The sequence below is a fragment of the Ranitomeya imitator genome, chromosome 2 (genome assembly GCF_032444005.1).
Source record: "Ranitomeya imitator isolate aRanImi1 chromosome 2, aRanImi1.pri, whole genome shotgun sequence".
NCBI lineage: Eukaryota > Metazoa > Chordata > Amphibia > Anura > Dendrobatidae > Ranitomeya > Ranitomeya imitator.
This window is the reverse complement of record NC_091283.1, coordinates 502,615,887-502,635,713: the sequence shown is the minus strand read 5'-3', so window position 1 is coordinate 502,635,713 and position 19,827 is coordinate 502,615,887. Positions and strand designations below refer to the sequence as shown.

The 19,827-nt window shown below is 41.5% G+C and overlaps 1 protein-coding gene and 1 long non-coding RNA gene across 2 annotated transcripts in view; one reads left to right on the top strand and one right to left on the bottom strand.

Annotated features, from left to right (window-relative positions):
- LOC138664687 (uncharacterized) overlaps positions 1-13,800 on the top strand; it is a 95,569-nt gene extending 81,769 nt beyond the window's left edge. The window contains exons 2-3 of the long non-coding RNA XR_011318377.1: positions 13,257-13,336; positions 13,443-13,800. This is a non-coding gene — a long non-coding RNA (uncharacterized lncRNA). The remainder of the gene's footprint in view (positions 1-13,256; positions 13,337-13,442) is intronic.
- Positions 1,008-18,976, bottom strand: CCR7 (C-C motif chemokine receptor 7). The gene is made up of 4 exons (XM_069751599.1): positions 18,879-18,976; positions 10,139-10,176; positions 7,841-7,909; positions 1,008-5,518 (listed from the first exon to the last, which is right to left on the bottom strand). Exons 1-4 carry the CDS (start codon positions 18,964-18,966, stop codon positions 4,454-4,456), a joined length of 1,260 nt encoding a protein of 419 aa, XP_069607700.1. The 5' UTR covers positions 18,967-18,976; the 3' UTR covers positions 1,008-4,453.
- Positions 18,977-19,827: the final 851 nt, after the last annotated feature.

Below are 19,827 nucleotides of genomic sequence, written 5' to 3'. Positions count from 1 at the left end.
ACAACCAGAGTCGGCTGAGGTATGCAAAAGCACATTTGGAGAAGCCAATTTCTTTTTGGAAGAAGGTCCTGTGGACTGATGAAACCAAGATTGAGTTGTTTGGTCATACAAAAAGGCGTTATGCATGGCGGCCAAAAAACACAGCGTTCCAAGAAAAACACTTGCTACCCACAGTAAAATTTGGTGGAGGTTCCATCATGCTTTGGGGCTGTGTGGCCAATGCCGGCACCGGGAATCTTGTTAAAGTTGAGGTACGCATGGATTCCTCTCAGTATCAGCAGATTCTTGACAATAATGTTCATGAATCAGTGACAAAGTTGAAGTTACGCAGGGGATAGATCTTTCAGCAAGACAATGATCCAAAACACCGCTCCAAATCTACTCAGACATTCATGCAGAGGAACAATTACACTGTTCTGGAATGGCCATCCCAGTCCCCAGACCTGAATATCATTGAACATTTGTGGGATCATTTGAAGAGGGCTGTCCATGCTCGGCGACCATCAAACTTTACTGAACTGGAATTGTTTTGTAAAGAGGAATGGTCAAAAATACCTTCATCCAGGAACTCATTAAAAGCTACAGGAAGCAACTAGAGGCTGTTATTTTTGCAAAAGGAGGATCTACTAAATATTAATGTCACTTTTCTGGTGAGGTGCCCATACTTATGCACCTGTCAAATTTTGTTTGAATGCAGATTGCACATTTTCTGTTAGTACAATAAACCTCATTTCAAGGCAGAAACATTACTGTGTCCAACAGTTATTAGATATATGAAACTGGAATAGCTGTTGCAAAAAAAACTATTTTTAGAAAACATTAAGCTTAAGATTAATAGGGGTGCCCAAATTTTTTCATTTAACTGTACTATACATAATATATACACTGGATTATAATGGATCAAAGAGGCTCAGGACTAAGAACACATGTACAATATATTAAAAAGAGATCATCTATGACCTATGTGACACCTAGAAAGAGAAAGAAAATGGACATAACTGATACCATTTGAAGGAAATACAATTTATTACAACAACTTCATTCCCCTCCAAAATACAAAAACACATATTTACAATACACATATATGACTGCTATATACTGATCTCTGTATGCACAACTCATGTCATACAGTTTAGTTTCTGTAGCTTTCCTATAATTTGTCACTGTATTTTGGTGGATTCTGTATATTTAAAAAGATGAATGCGATGTAATCAGTCACCTGCACCAAGCACTAAGTTACCATATATTACAGGCGGCACCTTTGACTCTTACGTAACATATATATTGTGATCCATCATTTATTCTTAAAGCATTTCTTACCAAAGCACAAGGATATATATTATTACTGCTAAATAATAGCATTGCAGATTGTAACAGGATTGCAACAATGTGGCAATTTTACAAATATCCCAATATATGAAAGCTGCAGAGAAATTCAGCATATGCAAGTATCTGACACCCTCTTATGTGTGAAATTCACATATCTTCTATGTTAGCACATTGTGAATATTGTCATGATACTGTTACGATGTTGTAAATTGTCTAAGGCTGGATTTACTCATCCATATTAAACAACCATGGATCTATTGACCTAAACTCCTCACCCTTATAGACATATGAGGGTGTTAAGAGAATTTGTCACTAGGTTTCTGCCACCTAATCTAAGAGCAGCATGATAGGGGCAAAGACCCTGATTTCAAAGATGTGTCACTAACTGAGCTGCTTGCTGTAGGTTTGATAAAAATCACAATTTTAATTTAACAGCAGAAGATTATCTCTAGAGGACTGGTAAACCTGCTGCGAAGTGGTCCTTCATATTCATGAGAACTGTATAACCCCTCCACTGATTGGCAGTTTTCTGCCTATGTACAGTGTATACAGAAAGAAGCCAATCAGAGTTGTGGGTGGGGTTGATGTGTCTGACATATGGGGATCTCCTGGGTTTAGTGTATCCCTCATATGTTCACCAATGCCATTTTTCAGTGTTGTTATTGTGCATCAAACATACTGGACCTGACATCGCATTATATGAGCTATACTATGGGTAGGACTACAATCGATGAATGATGTATAGTATTGTTTAAGTGCAAAACAATGTAACCGCTGTTGTCTCCTTGATGTACTTGCATAAGCTACATCCCCTAGAGTTCATGCAGAAGCCCATGCAAATCGATACGCAATGCACAGACTGGCAGTGGCTCTCCCAACCCGCGTGCCATAGCCTCATAGATATATATAAAGCTGTCACACTTGGGTTGGGAGAGCAGTGGCCAGTCCATGCACTGCGGTCTCGGGCCAATTTGCAAGGACGTGTAAATGAGCCCTTAATCTGTGACCAAGTACATTGCAATTTCCAGTACGATCTTGGCGATACCATATTCCTACAGTCCTCAACTTCTAGTGGTCAATTGGCGCCCTGAGCATAGAACAGTAGCTAGGTCCCGATCTGTATATACAATAGGGAAGTGGTAATAAATGTAACTCCATAATTTATCATAATCTGACGCATTTTTTCTCTTTGTCTACATAAATATTTGTCTCTAGTTTTTTGGTTTGCCTTTCTTTTTCCATGTGTAAAGCACTCATACACATTAGATAGCGCCTGGCTGAATGATCATTTGCCTGACAGCTATCTTTCCTGACTACAAAGAGGCTTGGTTGAGCGTTCCTGTGTTCTAGATGAGAGAGACGCTGCCAGAATCATCTGACAGAGGCATTATCTCTAGTGATGAGCGGGTTTTCCAAGCAAGCTTGGGTGTTCTCCGAGTATCTTGGGCGTGCTCGTAGATTATGTTTGAGTCGCCGCAGCTGCATGATTTGCGGCTGTTAGACAACCTGAACACATGTGGGGATTCCCTAACAGGTAATCCCTGCATGTATTCAGGTTGTCTAACAGCCGCAAATCATGCAGCTGAGGCGACTCAAACATGATCTACGAGCACGCCCATGATACTTGGAGAACACCAGAACATGCTCGGAAAACTTGAGTAACGAGCACACTCTCTCATCACTAATTATCTCCTCTTCCAAAAGAAAGATCAGACAGTTGAATGCCAGCTGCCCGAACCTTATGTCCTCAGGATAATTTGTCAGTGGACAGGCAGGCCCCCATATATATTAGATGGTCCACTGATCCAGCCGAAATTGTCAGATTCGACCGACTTTTATGTAACGTGTATGGGGCCTTAAGAGTGGTCAACAAATCTTTTAGGTATGTTCCCACATTGCATTAAAAATGGTTTGAGTTTCACCAAATATCTTTTGAGTGTTCATCAGAGTTTGGTCAATGTCAATTTTTACCATTAGAGTTTCATCAGTTTTTCCATATGAAATAAATAACTAATGGAGGTTTCTCAAACTTCTCAAACAGTCCTTGAAAAATGGACAGCACAAGGATGGCATCTGAGTACTGTTCGATTTTTTTTCAGACTCATAGACTTGCCTTGGGGAGTTTGAACTGACACTTGGACATGTGAACAGCCCCACAGACTATCGTAGGTACGAGTGCAATTCGTGAAAAATATGGCTAGCAATCATTCGAGAAAAACTGATGTCTGAAAGAGCCCTAACGGGGGCCATACACATTAGATAGTAGATTAAACCAAGCACTAACGAACAATCACTACACCAAGGCAATCATACACATTTAAGTCCATATTGGCCATTACAGTCTTTCAACCTGGACATACACAGACGATGACACTTGGCAAAAAATGACATTTTGGGGAAAGTTCTGGATGGGGACTAGTGATTATCAGACAAAATTATTAAGTGTGTCTGACTTAATTCTAGATGAAGATTTATAACAATCTAAAAGATGACATTTTTGGGAAAGTTCTGAATGGGGACTACTGATTCAGACAAAATTATTGTGTGTGTCTGACTTAATTCCAGATGAAGATTTATAACAATCTTTACTATTCTGGCAGGGCCTCCTACAGATGTGTCTCTTTAGTCAGAACTGAGTAATATCAAGACAATATTGGAGGTTACCGGGAAATTTATCTTTTGATAAACAGTTTTTTGTTGAGTTACAACCAGTCATTCAGGCACCAATGAGATAAAATATGACAAATGTCAACTGTTCTATTTCTGAGTTTTATGGCGATGATTCATTTTTCTGATGAAAAAGTAAAAAAAAATGTTAATGTCAGTTTGAAGAGCAAAATTCGTGGAAATAAAATACATATATGGTTGTATTCGTGTATATTCTTTTCCATTTTTGAAAACCATCTAACGAAACCTCTCCGAAGACCACCTGTTTGAAGATTACTGCCTACAACCTAGGCTTCATTTTTCTGAGACAGACTTGAGACTTCAGTTCATTACGTATAGTAGTACTCTTCCTTGAGAGAGCCATCCCTCTTGAAGTCCATTTTTTGGGGTTTACTCTTAAGTGGTTGTCCCAAAGAATTATCAATGTATATATATATATTTAAAGGAAATAGGAATATCAAGGAGAATAGGTGGTGGTTGTCTCTGTCTCCATTGCAAAAGAGCTTCTCTTGCTAGGTTTGCTTGTAGACCATTTGGAGAACTTCTCTTGACTTAGGCAGCCCAAATCTTTGAAGAATTTACACATGTCATTCCTGAACTTAATTCCAATTATAGCATATAGAAAAGGGTTAAGGCAACAACGCAAGCATGCCAGGCTATAGGTTATATCATCAGCTATGTCCAATTTTTTGCTCACGGTGCAATCGCTGCTGTTGTAAAAGTTCTTCACCAACAAGACACTATTGTATGGCAACTGGAAGACCACAAATGCAATGACGATGGCAATAATGACCTTGATAGCTTTGTACTTCTCAAAATTACGTGCTCGTAGCAGTGTTCTTATAATCATACTATAGCAAAAGGACATGATGAGAAAGGGTAGAAGAAATCCCAAGACCATCTGGATGATCGTCAGCATTGCATTGAAACTCTTGAAATCTGTTGGTAATATGGTACAAGTTTCCTTCCCATACATGATCGTGACACCACTGTTGATCATCTCAGGTATGGATAATGTGAAGGCCAGGACCCAGATGCAAACACTGGAGAGCTTGCTAATGAGTACCGTCTTGGATCTGTGACGATGAGCAGAAGGTGCTTGGACTATTGCGAAGTATCTTTCAATACTTACACTCAAGAGTAGAAACATCCCACTGATAAAGCTCATTTTGTACAGAGAGTAGATGACTTTACACATCTCCATACCAAAAACCCAACGATAACTAATGCTCACTGCCCAGAAAGGAAGGGTGAAGAGGAAAACAATATCTGCAATTGCCAAGTTCAGCATGTAATAGTCTGTGCCTGTTTTGAGTCTCTTGAAGTACAAGTATCTTAGTAGGACCATGCCATTTCCAGATAATCCGACAATGCAGATAATGAAGTACATTAACGGCAGGAAGATGGAACTGAAGTCTCGAACGTCACCCTTTTTACATTGCTCTTGATAATCATCCATAATCAGTGTCAAATAGTCGTCTTCAGTGGTCATGTCGGTGGAATTTCCAATCCCATCACTAACCTGAGAAATTAGAAATGTTAGATGTTATTTTAAATGCTATGGGCCCCAAAACAGCTGCATACAGGTTCGGACTGGTTCACAGGGCAACATTCCCTTAAAGGCGTTTTCCCATGAATAAAAGTTAATTTTAATCAATAGATTTTGGAACAACAATTTCCACAATTAGATGTCCCTGTGCTGAGATAATCTTATAAATGAGCCCCCGCTGTGTACTGTGTAATGGCCGTGTCTGACTGTACAGGAACATGGACCGATCATACCACAGCTCCTGTGAAGGGGGGAAGAAAAATAATATACAGATAGTACAGCATGGGATCGAAGTTGATTTTTTCTGTGAGGAAAAACATTTCCCTGCCTAATTTTAAACAATGTTTTACTTTAAAGAAAGAATCATTTGTAATCCCATTCTGTAATGTCTGTGTAATCCCCCTCCTCTGCCCAGGAGATGTGATATGATCAGACCATATTCCTGTACGGTCAGACACGGCCATTACACAGTACACAGCAGGGGCACATTTATAAGATTATCTCAGCACAGGAACATTTTATTCAAACACATTCGATTGTGGAAATTATTATTATTCAAATATCTACTGATAAAAATGAACTTTTGTTCATGGGAAAACCACTTTAAATTAGCAGTAGCTTAATTTTTACTCTTCCTTTAATTTAAATCTATATTAGTCAACTGGGCATGGTCCTAAAAATGAACCCCATAAAGAAGTTTTTAGGACCACACTCATTTGGAAAATTAGACTAAATATATATAGAGGGAAGGAAAGGTGGGGAACAAAAGAAAAACAACTCCACATTCAGAAGGACAGCGGCACATACATTTGGCCAGAAGAATACGTATTTATGGTAAATGACAGGTCCTCCTTAAGCCAATTCTGTGTATGTTTTGAGTATTTGGTAAGAAGTAGCCATATTTATGGCATCTGCAGCCTGGGCTGCGGGTATCTGTCCATGGCAGTCTGTAAATTTGACAATCTCCTGAGAGACACGCATGATTGCATGCGTGTCTGTCATAACCTGCAGCACATTAGTGAACATTTGCACATTTTTTATTCTCTGAGCTTCTCTAAGCCACATCCTGCCTCACCTGGAGTGAAAGGACAGGAAGCCACAGATTCACAATTCAAGTTGCAAAATTACCTGATGCATCTCGTCTAGGTGCTAACATTGTGCAAGATTGGCAGTCTAAAAGAGGGGAGGATTATAAAGGGACAATTGCCAAGGGCCTCCACCAACTTTTATCTGGCACTGCTCTGACATCAATTCAGTGAAATATTTTCATTTTAAGATATGGATGGCTTTCAAACAATAAATGGAGGCCCACTAACCTGTCAATGGTAGATCTAGGGCAGACCAATCTGGAGGATGTCTGCTCTGTTCAATGGCTGCAGTGGTCAAGAGACTGGAAGAGTGCGTAATTGGATGTTTCTTTAAAGGGGTTTTCTGGTCCAAATCAATAAGTCTACAGTCACTCAGTGTGGCTGCAGACCAAGGCCAGACTGGCCATCTGGCAATTCTGGCAATTGCCAGATGGGCTGGTCCAGTTGTGGTAGCATTTTCTGCTCTGCTGTTAACAGTATCAGCTTCATCAAGATGCAGTTGAGACGGAGCATCAGGGGGAGGAACAACATGGGCCTACCTGCTTTCAAATACCAGAGCTGAATTTCACTTCCAGTCCATCCCTGCTGCAAACTGATCAATCCACCCAATAAGCACTGTGCGCTGTAGGGATTCGCCAGTTTCTGGGGAACGGAGGAGGGAATGTATGAGTTATACATAATCCCGGAGAGTGGACGCGGCCTCGCTTCCATACATTTGTATGGAGCGAGGCTGTGCCCTGTAGTCAGCCTGCCCAATGGACAGCATTGTTACTAGACAGGCCGTGGCCTCTCTTTATACAAATGTATAGCGCGAGGCCATGTCCACTAGACAGGCCCTGGCAGGGAGTATATATAACTCATACATACCTTTCGGTCACGGGTCAGAAACCGGAGTATGTGAGTGTGCTGGGAGGATTCATAAGTTTGCAGTCACACAGAGTGACTGAAGACTAATCGATTTGGACCGGACAACCCCTTTAATAATGCATTCTTGTAGTCACCTGACTGCTGCAGCCAATCACAGTTTGCAGCAGTCTGGTTTAACCCCACAGGGGTACTGTAAGGTGAGTATGCCTGATATGACTGTATAAGTAATTGTAAAATCCACCTCCTCAGGCTTTATACTGCATCTCAGATTAATCAGATTGGCTGCTGTGTATGAACTGAAGCCCGACCCAAGCTCAGTACAAAGTTAGTCCATACTCACAGGAGTGAAGGGGCTGATGCTGCTGTTTGCAGAGTTATTGGACTCAAGGTCTGCTTTGGTTGAGTGTACCTGTAACATTAATAAGTAATATTGTACATAGGCGTGATTAGCTGAAATATATTACAAATGTATTATTTAAAGAGGATCTATCACTTTCCATAAATATGTATTTTTTCTACCTGGGGTAAATGCCGCTGTTCTCCTGAATTTGGCATTTTTTGTCTTTGGTTCCTGCACCTCTCTGTTCCTGAGATATGGACCCCTTTTGCCTGTGGATAAATCTAGTCTTGTCAGCCAAATGGGAGTGGTCCTCAATGAGACACCCACAGAGAAGATATGAGGACCAAGAAAGACTTGATTTATATACAGGGAAGAGGGACCGTATCTCAGGAGCGAAGAGGAGCAGGGACAAAAGAAAAACCACACCGGATTTAGGAGAACAGCAGCATTTACACCAGGTTAAAAAAAAAATGGATTTATGGCAAGTGACACGTCCTCTTTAATTCGATATTAGAATGTGACATGCTGATGGCTCTTTTGTATTATTATTTTAAAATATCATATCAATTATCGTGAGTTATGGGCCTCAGCATATGGGAAAAACAAAGCACTGTTCTGCAAAAACACGCCCTCGTATGAAGGGGAGTAAGTTATGGGAAAAATGGCCCAGAAGGACAAGTGTTAATGACCTGGTACACAGTCAATGAACAGTCCCCGTGTTCTTAGTGGTTTGCACGGCGGTTAGGAATTTTTTTTATTTTTAATACTTTCTTTCATTTTAAAGCAGAACAATAAATTTCAACATTTTGACAGTGTAATTATTGTCTACCGTGGTATTGTGGATTACATAAGATCACAAGACTGCTGAGATCACAGGACTGTCACACATCCTAGCACAGAGAACTCCCTACCCCTATTATTCCTGGTGAGACAGCAATGCCCGTGGTGGCCTCTTTCCGAGACCCATAACATTTTAATTTTTGGGATATTTAGCCATGTGAGGGCTTCTTTTTTACATCCAGAGTCAATGTTTTTATTAATATCATTTTTTGATATATACAATGTTTTGTTATTACATTTTTTTCTGTTGTTGCAGCTGCCAAAAAATGCAATTCTGGCGTTTTGATTTTTTTTATCACTACGCTGTTTACCGATTGGATTAATCTATTTTATATTTTGATAGACTGAACTTTTGCGAACTCAGCGATAGATACCAATTATATGTTTTTTTATTCCTTATTTTTTACGGGTGGAGGAAAAGGAGTGATTTGAACTTTTAGAAAAAAAATTTTCACAGGGCCGGATACCAGTCAATGCCGGCTGTCAGTCAGTGCCAGGGGCGTGGTTACAGCCGCCACTCTATACATACTGAGCAGTGACTGAAAGCCGTGCCGACACCGCCCCTATGACTGAAACCGGAATGCTGGCGGGGGGAATAAAGTCAATTTCTTCCAGGCAGCAGGCTACGGGCAGGATCACAATGCTAATAACTTGCAGACTAACCCCATATCTGCAGGTTAATACCATTTCTCAGGCTCTTTTTAAGTGTTAGAGAAACTCTTTAAGGAAAAGTTTCTTTCCACTTGAACTTGAGGATAAGTTACCCTTTATAACGTCTACGAGGCCTTCAACTTGAGAAGAATACAAGTCTGCATTGTTGTGAACGCGCCCACTGTTCTGTGTGTCAGTCTACACTGTAGTTATGACATTGTAGCTATGAAACAACAGAATCGGGATGAACAATGGTACAGGTCATCAGTGCATGGAGTTGGGTGAGGACGGAAGGAAATCTGGTCACTTTTGGGGGCTTTTTGTCACAGATGATAAAAATATTAGCAAAATCGAGCAAATTTCTGACTTGTCTTTCGAAGAATTTCTCAGTGGAGTTGATGACTTAGATTAGAGTGAGGGGTATCAGTGGTTCAGAAGATGCTGGTCGTTTTAGGCACGGCAGTCTATAGCCCCTGTGTGGTTAGAAGGGTATGTATCTCATGGGCGTAGTCCCAGGTACTGCTAGACTCATAGAGATAATGTGTGGGTGAAGCTTTATTCTGGATTCTGCCTTTGATGTTGAGCTCTTTTGACAGAAGGAGCTAAGATAGTAAATCAAGAAAAAAAAACGTTAAGAAGAAGCTGTGGTTAAAAGGAATAGGTAGAAAGTAAAAAGAGCAGTTGTCGGTAAGGAGGGGTTCGTGAAGACAGTGCCACAGCAACTAATCAATGTGGTGAGGCGCCCCCATACAAGAGACTGCGGTCACACATAACCTGGTTCCCATCACTTGTCTACAGTACACTTACCTGCAGGACGGCCAGGACGAGAACCACGAGTAGAAATTCTGAAAATGAGAACACAAATATTTTATAAAACCTTCCCATTCTTGTAGCTATGACCTTATGTTATTTGGATGGGTTGGCCGAGCACCCGATGGATATGGCCAGATTAATACAGTAAAAAATGGTCTTGGGGGCACAAATTTGTACCAGTTTTGGAAAATCACTCTAGATAGATAATGGACTTAAAGGCAATAAGCAGCACCACAGTGGTAAATCATATTTAAAGGGAATCTGTCAGTAAGATCTACCCCCAAACTACATATATGACCATGCAGGTCTTTGACATATAAATCCATTAATATCATTATATCTTCTGCTTGTTTCTGCTTTACCAAGTAACTTTGCCTATTCATTTATATCCAAATGAGGTATGAAGTGCTCTGGTCCTGACACAGCGCTTAAAGGGAATCTACCACCAGGTTTTTGCCGTCTAATATGAGAATAGCATATAGTAGAGGCAGAGACCCTGATTCCAGTGAGGTGACACTTACAGGGCTGCTTAGTGTAGTTTTTATAAAATCTATATTTTATCAGGAGGAGATTATCACTAGAGGACTAGCAAACATGCTGCTGGGTAATCCTCCATATTCATGTGATCTGTGTTAGGCTACTTTCCCACTAGCGTCGGACTCGGCCCGTCGCAGTGCGTCGGGCCGAGGTTCCGACGCTAGCAGTGAAACGGAGGCACAACGGAGGCAGCGGATGCATTTCTCCGGTGCATCCGCTGCCCCATTGTAAGGTGCGGGGAGGTGGGGGCGGAGTTCCGGCCGTGCATGCGCAGTCGGAAAAAGCGGTCCGTCGGCAGCAAAAAACGTTACATGTAACGTTTTTTTGCTCCCGGCGGTCCGCCACAACACGGCGCAACCGTCGCACGACGGTTGCAACGTGTGTCAATGCGTCGCAATGCGTCGCTAATGTTAATCTATGGGGCAAAAACGCATCCTGCAAACAACTTTGCAGGATGCGTTTTTTTCCCATAAACGACGCATTGCAAACGTATTGCAAAAAACGCTAGTGTGAAAGTAGCCTAACCCTGCCCCCGATTCTAATTCGCAGCTTTCTGTGTACACTGTAAATAGGTAGAAATCTGCCAATCAGTGGTGTGGGTGAGGTTATAGAGGGTTCAGCATTTAGAGAACTGCTAGATCTGCAGCAGAGAAAACAGATGTTAACAAAATGACAGTAAGCAGCCCAATTTGCTGGAATCAGGGTCTCTGCCGCTAAATTATGCTGCTTTTAAATGGGATAATTACTGGTGACAGATTCCCGTTAACAAGCCACTGCCTTCTCAGGATGTTTTCCCGTCTAACACCATCTTCTTTAGCTTGATTGATAAGTAATTAGAAAGTTACTCAACTTTGCACATAGGAAAAAAAGAACAATTCTGTGCTAAGGTTTGCATAGCCTTGTGCTGGCCATATTATAAAGGTATAATAAGCATGTGATACCATCATTTAAGCATCCATGTGCCTTTTATAGGGTGGCAAAGTATATTGGTTGATACTTCTGCATTGCTTAGCATATATTAGTTCTGGATAACACATATACAGTAGCATGCTGCTTGTAGGGTCTCGTCAAGTCATGTAGACTTGCTTGTCAGCGTCGTCATCAGTACAGTCATTTCTGATCGGCAAAGCTTGTTTTTGTAAGTTAGTGCATTCATATCATGTGTGCTAAACCAGACAGCTCATGGGGATTCTTGTAAGTTACAGTGAAAATAGTCAGAGTGCTAAGGGATCAATAAATGTCACTCGGCAGCACTACCGGGCATAGCCTGCCATATAGATGACCCTGTGCCTGAGTAAAATGTTAAATTGTAACCGTCATTTTATTTTAGTACACATGAAAATGAGACATTTTGTGATATATCTTCTTAGAGAAACCAGCTTCTCTTCCCTCCTGGATTGTTCATTGTCAAAATTCTCAATTCACAGGTAAAATGTGTCTTCAGTGAGGACAGATTTTTCCATTACTGAGATAGGAGTTGGTGCTCATGAAGTTCTATGGAAGCAGCAGCAGAATGTCTGTGTCGGCCTCGAGCTCCTCCCTCCTGCATAGAAATTTAAAAGCACCAACTGTCCTATCTCGGTAATGGATAAATCTGTCTTCACTGAATACAGATTATACAGACTTTAGCCCTGAATTTAGAGCGTAAGATCAGTCCTGTTAGAGAAAGAAGCGGATTTCTTTGATAACATATTAGAAAGTTTCTTATTTCCATGCATAGTATTGCTTTATGAGATAAAAATTACAACAATGGTTACTTTTTAAAGGTACCGTCACACTAAGCGACGCTGCAGTGATACCGACAATGATCCGGATCGCTGCAGCGTCGCTGTTTGGTTGCTGGAGAGCTGTCACACAGACAGCTCTCCAGCGACCAACGATGCCGGTAACCAGGGTAAACATCGGGTAACTAAGCGCAGGGCCGCGCTTAGTAACCCGATGTTTACCCTGGTTACCATCGTTAAAGTAAAAAAAACAACCACTACATACTTACCTACCGCTGTCTGTCCTCCGGCGCTGTGCTTCTCTGCTGTGGCTGTGAGCGCCGGTCAGCCGGAAAGCAGAGCGGTGACGTCACCGCTCTGCTTTCCGGCCGCTGTGCTCACAGCCAGAGCAGAGAAGCAGAGCGCCGAGGACAGACAGCGGTAGGTAAGTATGTAGTGGTTGTTTTTTTTACTTTAACGATGGTAACCAGGGTAAACATCAGGTTACTAAGCGTGGCCCTGCGCTTAGTAACCCGATGTTTACCCTGGTTACCAGCGAAGACATCGCTGAATCGGCGTCACACACGCCGATTCAGCGATGTCAGCGGGAGATCCAGCGACGAAACAAAGTTCTGGACTTTCTTCCCCGACCAGCGACATCACAGCAGGGGCCTGATCGCTGCTGCCTGTCACACTGGACGATATCGCTAGCGAGGACGCTGCAACGTCACGGATCGCTAGCGATATCGTCTAGTGTAACGGTACCTTTAGGGACAGTGACAATCTATTAATTTTATCAGTTCCGCTAGCTGTCATAGGACCAGTACGGAGAATGGCCACCGGCTAAAGTTGCCTCTTTCCTTTCTCCCCAGGGTTGCTTGACCCTTTACTACAGATCTCAGAGCAATGTCAGCAAATGAGAGTGTGGGAAATCTCGAAAAGAAACTTACATGTATGTTTAGTATTTATAGTTTTAGCATGTTTAATATATTTAATATCATTTTACAGACCCGGAATACCATTTTAACCCTTAGTTCTATTATGAATGTTCTGTCCAGGTTCGGGGATAAACTCTGCATGTTCTCCGCAAACAGAGGAGCGACTGGATGGTTTCTGCAGCAGCAAGTTGCTTCCCAGCAAAAGACTAAGCAACATCGAGCTTCACCAGATCATAAAGTGAAGAGCGTTAACAGTTGTGTTACCACCAGATTAGAACATTGATGTGAATAGTTTCTGTATACCACAATGCTGATGTAAAATGTGGATAAAATAAGGCTAGGTATACGTCGCAGTCAATAAACCCACAATGCACTGATCACATCTATGTCTGGTACAGCTCGGTTCCATCAGTCATCTTTATCTGGCAAATTGTTAAAATGCCTGATTATCATCCTTAGTTATATCTGATGTGTGGGAAATCTGGGTCACAACCGATTATTTACAGGTGTTGAAGTGGTGTGAGGTTTGATAATGAACCCAGTGGATTCAGAGAAGTCATCAAGTTCCTTTACTTGAAAGGTCGCTCACCAAAGGAGACGTTCGAAGAGATGAAAGAGGTTTATGGTGATGATTCCTCATCATATGATGTAGTCAAGAACTGGCATCGTCAATTCAAATGTGGTCGGACTTCGGTGCAAACAGCTCCAATTCCATGGCGGCTCCACGCTGCTATTGATGAACACACCATCAAGCAACTGGAGGTCGCCATTTTGGAAAATCGCCGCCTAACCATTTGCCACCTAGCCCAAAATGTCAAGATTAGTGTAAGGTCTATGGAAAAAGTCATCCAAGACCATCTTCACATGCATAAGGTATTTGCTCTCTGGGTTCCCCGGCTGCTCACGCATTTCCTGAAGCAGGAACGAGTCGAATGCTCTCAGGCTCTATTGTCGATGCGCCATGGAAACCAGGAGGACTTTTTCAACAGACTGATCACACAGGATGAAAGCTGGGTCCATCACTATGATCCTGAGACTAAAGTCCAGTCGATGCAATGGAAACATCATGACTCACTGCCTCCAAAGAAGGCACGTGCCCAACCCTCAGCAGGCAAGGTCATGCTCACAGTATTTTGGGACCATCACGAAGTAATATTGATGGATTTCCTACCAAAGGGTACCATGATCACTGGGGCATACTACACTTCACTGGTGTGGAAATTGCAGGAGGACATCAAAACCAAGAGACGTGGCATGCTCACCAAAGGTGTCCACCTTCTGCAAGACAGTGCACCAGTTCACAACTCACATGTTTCCCAAATGGAAGCATGCCCCTGTGGCTTTGAAATTCTACCGCATCCCCTTAATTCACCCGAACTCGCACCATCGGACTTCCATCTTTTTCCAACCATGAAGTTATTTTTGAAGGGTAAGCATTTTCCAGATGATGAGACTGTGATTTCCGAAGTCACAACGTGGCTTTTGGAGCAACCTGTAGATGTCTACAAGCGAAGTGTTTACAGTTGCTTAAAAAGATGGGAGAAGTGTGTGTCCCTAGGTGGCTCCTATGTAGAGAAGGACTAATAACTGTGAAAAGTTTTATTGCTCTCAGTCCACAGGAAGAGGGTTAGGGGAAATCTTTACTGAACGCCCCTCGTAGATGGAGTTTCTGGGTGACAGCCCAATAAATGCAACCTAAGCCTCTGTTCACATCTGTCACATGAGCTGAATGTCATGCTATTTTGTTCAGTAATATGCCGGACGCCATGATAGAATTCCTTTACAGTTAGTGGGGTAAGGTGGATGCTACTGCTTTCTGTCTGGTGGATCCGACTCTGCCATTAATTTTACACACAGGTATATCTCTACCTTACTTATTATAATCTAGGCTTGCTAGTAGTGATGAGGGAGTATACTCATTGCTCGGGTGGTCTCCAAGTATTTTTTAGTGCTCGGAGATTTAGCTTTCGTCACCGCAGCTGCATGATTTACGGCTGCTAGACAGGCTGAGTACATGTGGGGGTTGCCTGTTTGTTAGGGAATTCCCACATGTAATCAAGCTGTCTAGCAGCCGTAAATCATGCAGCTGAGGCAAAGAAAACGAAATCTCCGAGCACTAACAAATACTCGGAGATCACCTGAGCGTGCGCAGGAAAACCCGAGCAACGAGTATACTCGCTCATCACTACTTGCTAGAAGAAAATAAACATCACTTCTAAGGCCACGTTCACACATTCAGAATTTGGTCAGCATTTTACCTCAGTATTTGTAAGCCAAGACCAGGTGAGGAACAATCAGAGGAAAAGTATAATAAAAAAAGTCACTATTTCTGCATTTATCACCCACTCCTGGTTTTGGCTTACAAATGCTGAGGTAAAATACTGACCTCAATACTGAGGTAAAATTCTGACCAAAAACTGAATGTGTGAACGTGACCTTACTGTGACAGAACTGGACAACTCAATGAGTTGCCTTCACTCTTTTTTTACCTTTTAAAGTTCACCTGTAACCAAAGGGTAATTCTTTAAGAGAGTAATTTTTTAAAGTCAGTATTGTTTGTGTTTGCGTTACCATTATTTGTTGCAGAATATTTGATAAATTTGCAGCTTACGCTACCCCCTGCTGGAACCAAGCACTGAGGTTATCAGTTATCCATAGATAAGCAGTACGAGACCGCTGCGCTCAGTGATTGGCTAAAGTGGTCAGACATGTCAAGCAGCGTGAAAAACTCTGTATACGCAGGGATCCAGAATTTTATCACCTAAAGAAACACTAAACACAGAAAATGTGCCAAAATATTAAAAACTATCCACTCAATTCTTCCTTTATTCTTTTCCTAGTTTAACTCATGTTTTAGAAATCTTGTTGTGTCTAGTGAGATCAGCCATGTCCCCCTCTTCCAGCTCTTGACTTTCTTGTGTCTGGCTGTAAGACAACCAGCTGCAGTAAAACAAAGAAATAGCCATTACTTACTCATTTTAACCCCCTCCAGTGTGGCTACTCACGTGCCAGACATCATCCATGTGACTGCGACAGCCATTTACTGGATGTACTGCACGTAGCTACTGAGGGCAGTGATTGGCTGCAGTGAGTGATGTCCAGCACACGATCACTGCTATGGAGGCAGCAGCACTGGATTAATGCGGAGATACAAGGAGTCAGTAACAGTTATGTAAAACTTCAGAATTTTCTGCAGATTTCATCCTTCTACATTGAAATCTGCAGCAGAAAATAGCGAGCTAGAGAGTAAAGAACATGGAGATGAGATTTGGTGAAATTATATTAATGTGATGCTCTGCGCAGCTTTTGCACTGAGTGTGCGTTTCTCCTGAAGGGTGATAGAGCGCCCTTCCTTAAAAGTCAGAAATATTAAAGGGATAGTCAACAATCTTGAAAACCATACCAGTCACATAATGACCACAATATATACCACTGTCACTTTGACGTGACACTGCAAGTACCACAATCCTCTATATAATTATCAGCGAAGAAGGTAAGAAGAACGTTGACTCATTCTTCTCATGTGCTCTAAGACGGAGAACTGGGGATTCAGTGGTGATGATGCTTACCGAGACACATTAAAAACATCTGACCATAAACCAACTTTCTCACTTTCATTTTTCAAAGTCACTTTTTCCATTTACCTCAGGCTGGAGTTTACGACTAACACAACGAGAGTTTCGTTTCAACTCATTTCACAAGAACTCTAAAAAAAATCCCTTTTTGGCTATTGTAAAGCATTTGTTATATTTTGTAATAATATATTTGCGAGACAAGTAAAAAAAGAAATTATCTGTGTTTTTTTAATTATATGTTTGTGGAAAAAAAATATTTGGGAAGCTTTGACAGCCATTTTTGGTATTGTCAAGGCTATCCATGCATTGACATTTAGTGGCAATACATGCTACATTGCAAATTGGCAATTAGAAATATAGTATAGTTTTTCTGATTACCTATGTCGCTTACCCCATGTGCAGGGCATTGTAGTAGCTTAGATATCCATGGTTACAACCACTAACAACTAACTGTCACTATTTGAATGGTTGTAACCATGGATACCTAAGCTACTGCAATGCCCTGCACATGAGGTAAGCAACATAGAGAATCAGAAGAACTATACTACATTTCTAATTGGAAGTATTTGCTAATATTATTAATTTTACACCTACTATATATTGGGATAGGGTCTTGGAGATGAGAATAACCCTTTCATGGTCTGTTTACAGCAATCCCAATTCAATGCGCACATAATGATAGTTAAAAACAATTGTTCTGTGCTCATACAGTATCATGTTATTAGCAGCACATGATCTGTATACATGGGGCAATGTATGCTGCCATAATGATGATTTAGAAGCTGTCTTAAAAATTATCGCTGGCCTGATAGTCAGGCATTACCAAATATATGAAGGACTGTTCCCCAATAATGGGCCTCTTTGACAGCACCACTGAGCTGTATGAAATTTAATTAATGGCACCATAATATTATGTAATAGCACCACATGAGATAGCTGTCTGCCCGGATATATATATATATATATATATATCAGATGGTCAAAGGGGAATGTGTCACCAGCTTTTCACACTCTTAATTGCATACATTATTAAATCTAATCCTGATGATACGAGTATACCTACTGTGAAAATCAAGGTAAGAACAGATGTATACATCATTTTGAAAGTTTTCCTGCCTGCTATTAATATGAGCATATTAGGAGTCGAACTCTAGCTGTGATCTTAATATTCAGGTTATTCCTAAATGGAATTTCATAGTAAGTATACCAGTTTCACCAGGTATAAGAAACCTATTAATTAATGAATACAGTTTGTACTGCAAAATTTGGTGTCAAGTTGCACACAATGGATGTGGCGTGAGGTAGTGAGGCAGAAAACTTATTACATAAAGAAAAAATATTGAAAAGTAGATACATGAGTGACAGTGGCATTTTAAGGTAGTGCTGTATGAGCCATTGGTGAGATCCGATACAAGCGCTCCCCTATCCGTCTCTTCATTGCTATTTTTTAACATAGAGCTCAAAGATCTAGTCACTTGTCCAGTTAGAAGGGAAGCGCGATCATACCCAAGGTTTCTATATGGCAGATGCCATGGGCTGTGTATAACACTCGTATCTAATTTACCGGCACATGGGTCATTGTCTTAAATGAAAGGCTCCAATATTAATTAACTGACCTGAACCCCCACCCAAGATAATTCATTCATGGCGACCCCATCTTTCGACCCCCCAAATATTATGGTTTAACATTTCTAAATCGCGTATCTGTGAATTCTTATATGACCCCCCCCCATTATGTTACGGTGGACCCAAACTAATTATTGGGCACATTCAGCAGGGATATAACATTATTTTACATGGACATAATGTTGATGTTACAAAAGACAAAGAAAATATAGCAAATTGTGACATGAAAATACCAAACACAAGTGAGATATCTGGGCATCCTCTAATCCTGCATTATCGTCAGTGCTGCCATTCTGTAAATCACTGCCTGCAGCCTGTGGCGCCGCATTGTCGCCCCCATGGGCCGGCTACTCACCACTTCCGCGCAGCTGCAGCATGGTGGTAGGTGACTGGGATCCTGTCTGAGCTGTGAAGTCAATGAATGTTTCTCCTCCTTGTATCATGAGTATCTGCAAAACTTAGAGAACCTCCCCTTCTTCCTGAATATGAACTCATCATCGTACAATGTGGTGCCCTGCATCGCCAGGCTGTGAGTACCACCTATAGATATGACATGCAAAGTGCTGGCGCTCTATAAAGATCAGTATTCTTATTAACAGCCTCTCTGCTAATTAGAAACCATGATTAATAATTATGCTTACTAAAAATCTATCCATGTCTTTTAACCAGATCCATTATTTTCATTCTAATCACTTAGGCGAGGTGCAGACGAGAGTATTTTTGTCATCTGAGAAGATTGGAGAAATTATGCAAATAACACTCTGATCAGAGTGTGATCATAGCGCGATCCGATACGCTCAGATGAGGAGAAGTTAGAGAAAAAAAAGTCTCCATTGTGTCAGGAAGTGGAAATCGGACTGCACTCAGATGGCATCCGAGTGCAGTCCAATGGATTTTCATGAACTCATTGACTTGCATGGCCGACTGAGGTCCAAATGTTGGATCAAACTTGGGCATGCTGTGATATTTTCTTTGTACAGACCCTGTCAAAGGAAAAAAATTGGTCATGTGCACCGTCCCACAGCCCAATATCGATCTGAGTGCGATCCGATGCTCTGCCGCCAATAATACAGTCACCTGCCCCACCCCTTATATAGCATATATTCCATCATATTCCACAGTGCTTTGTACCCATTGGGGCTCACAAAATAAATTCCTTATCAGTATGTCTTTGGGGTGTGGAAGATACCCGGAATGACAGGAGGAAACCCCCGCAAACACAGGGAGAACATACAAATGCCTTGCAGATGTTGTCCTTGGTGGGATTTAATCCCTACTGTGTATGCCAGTTGCCTGCTCTCAAT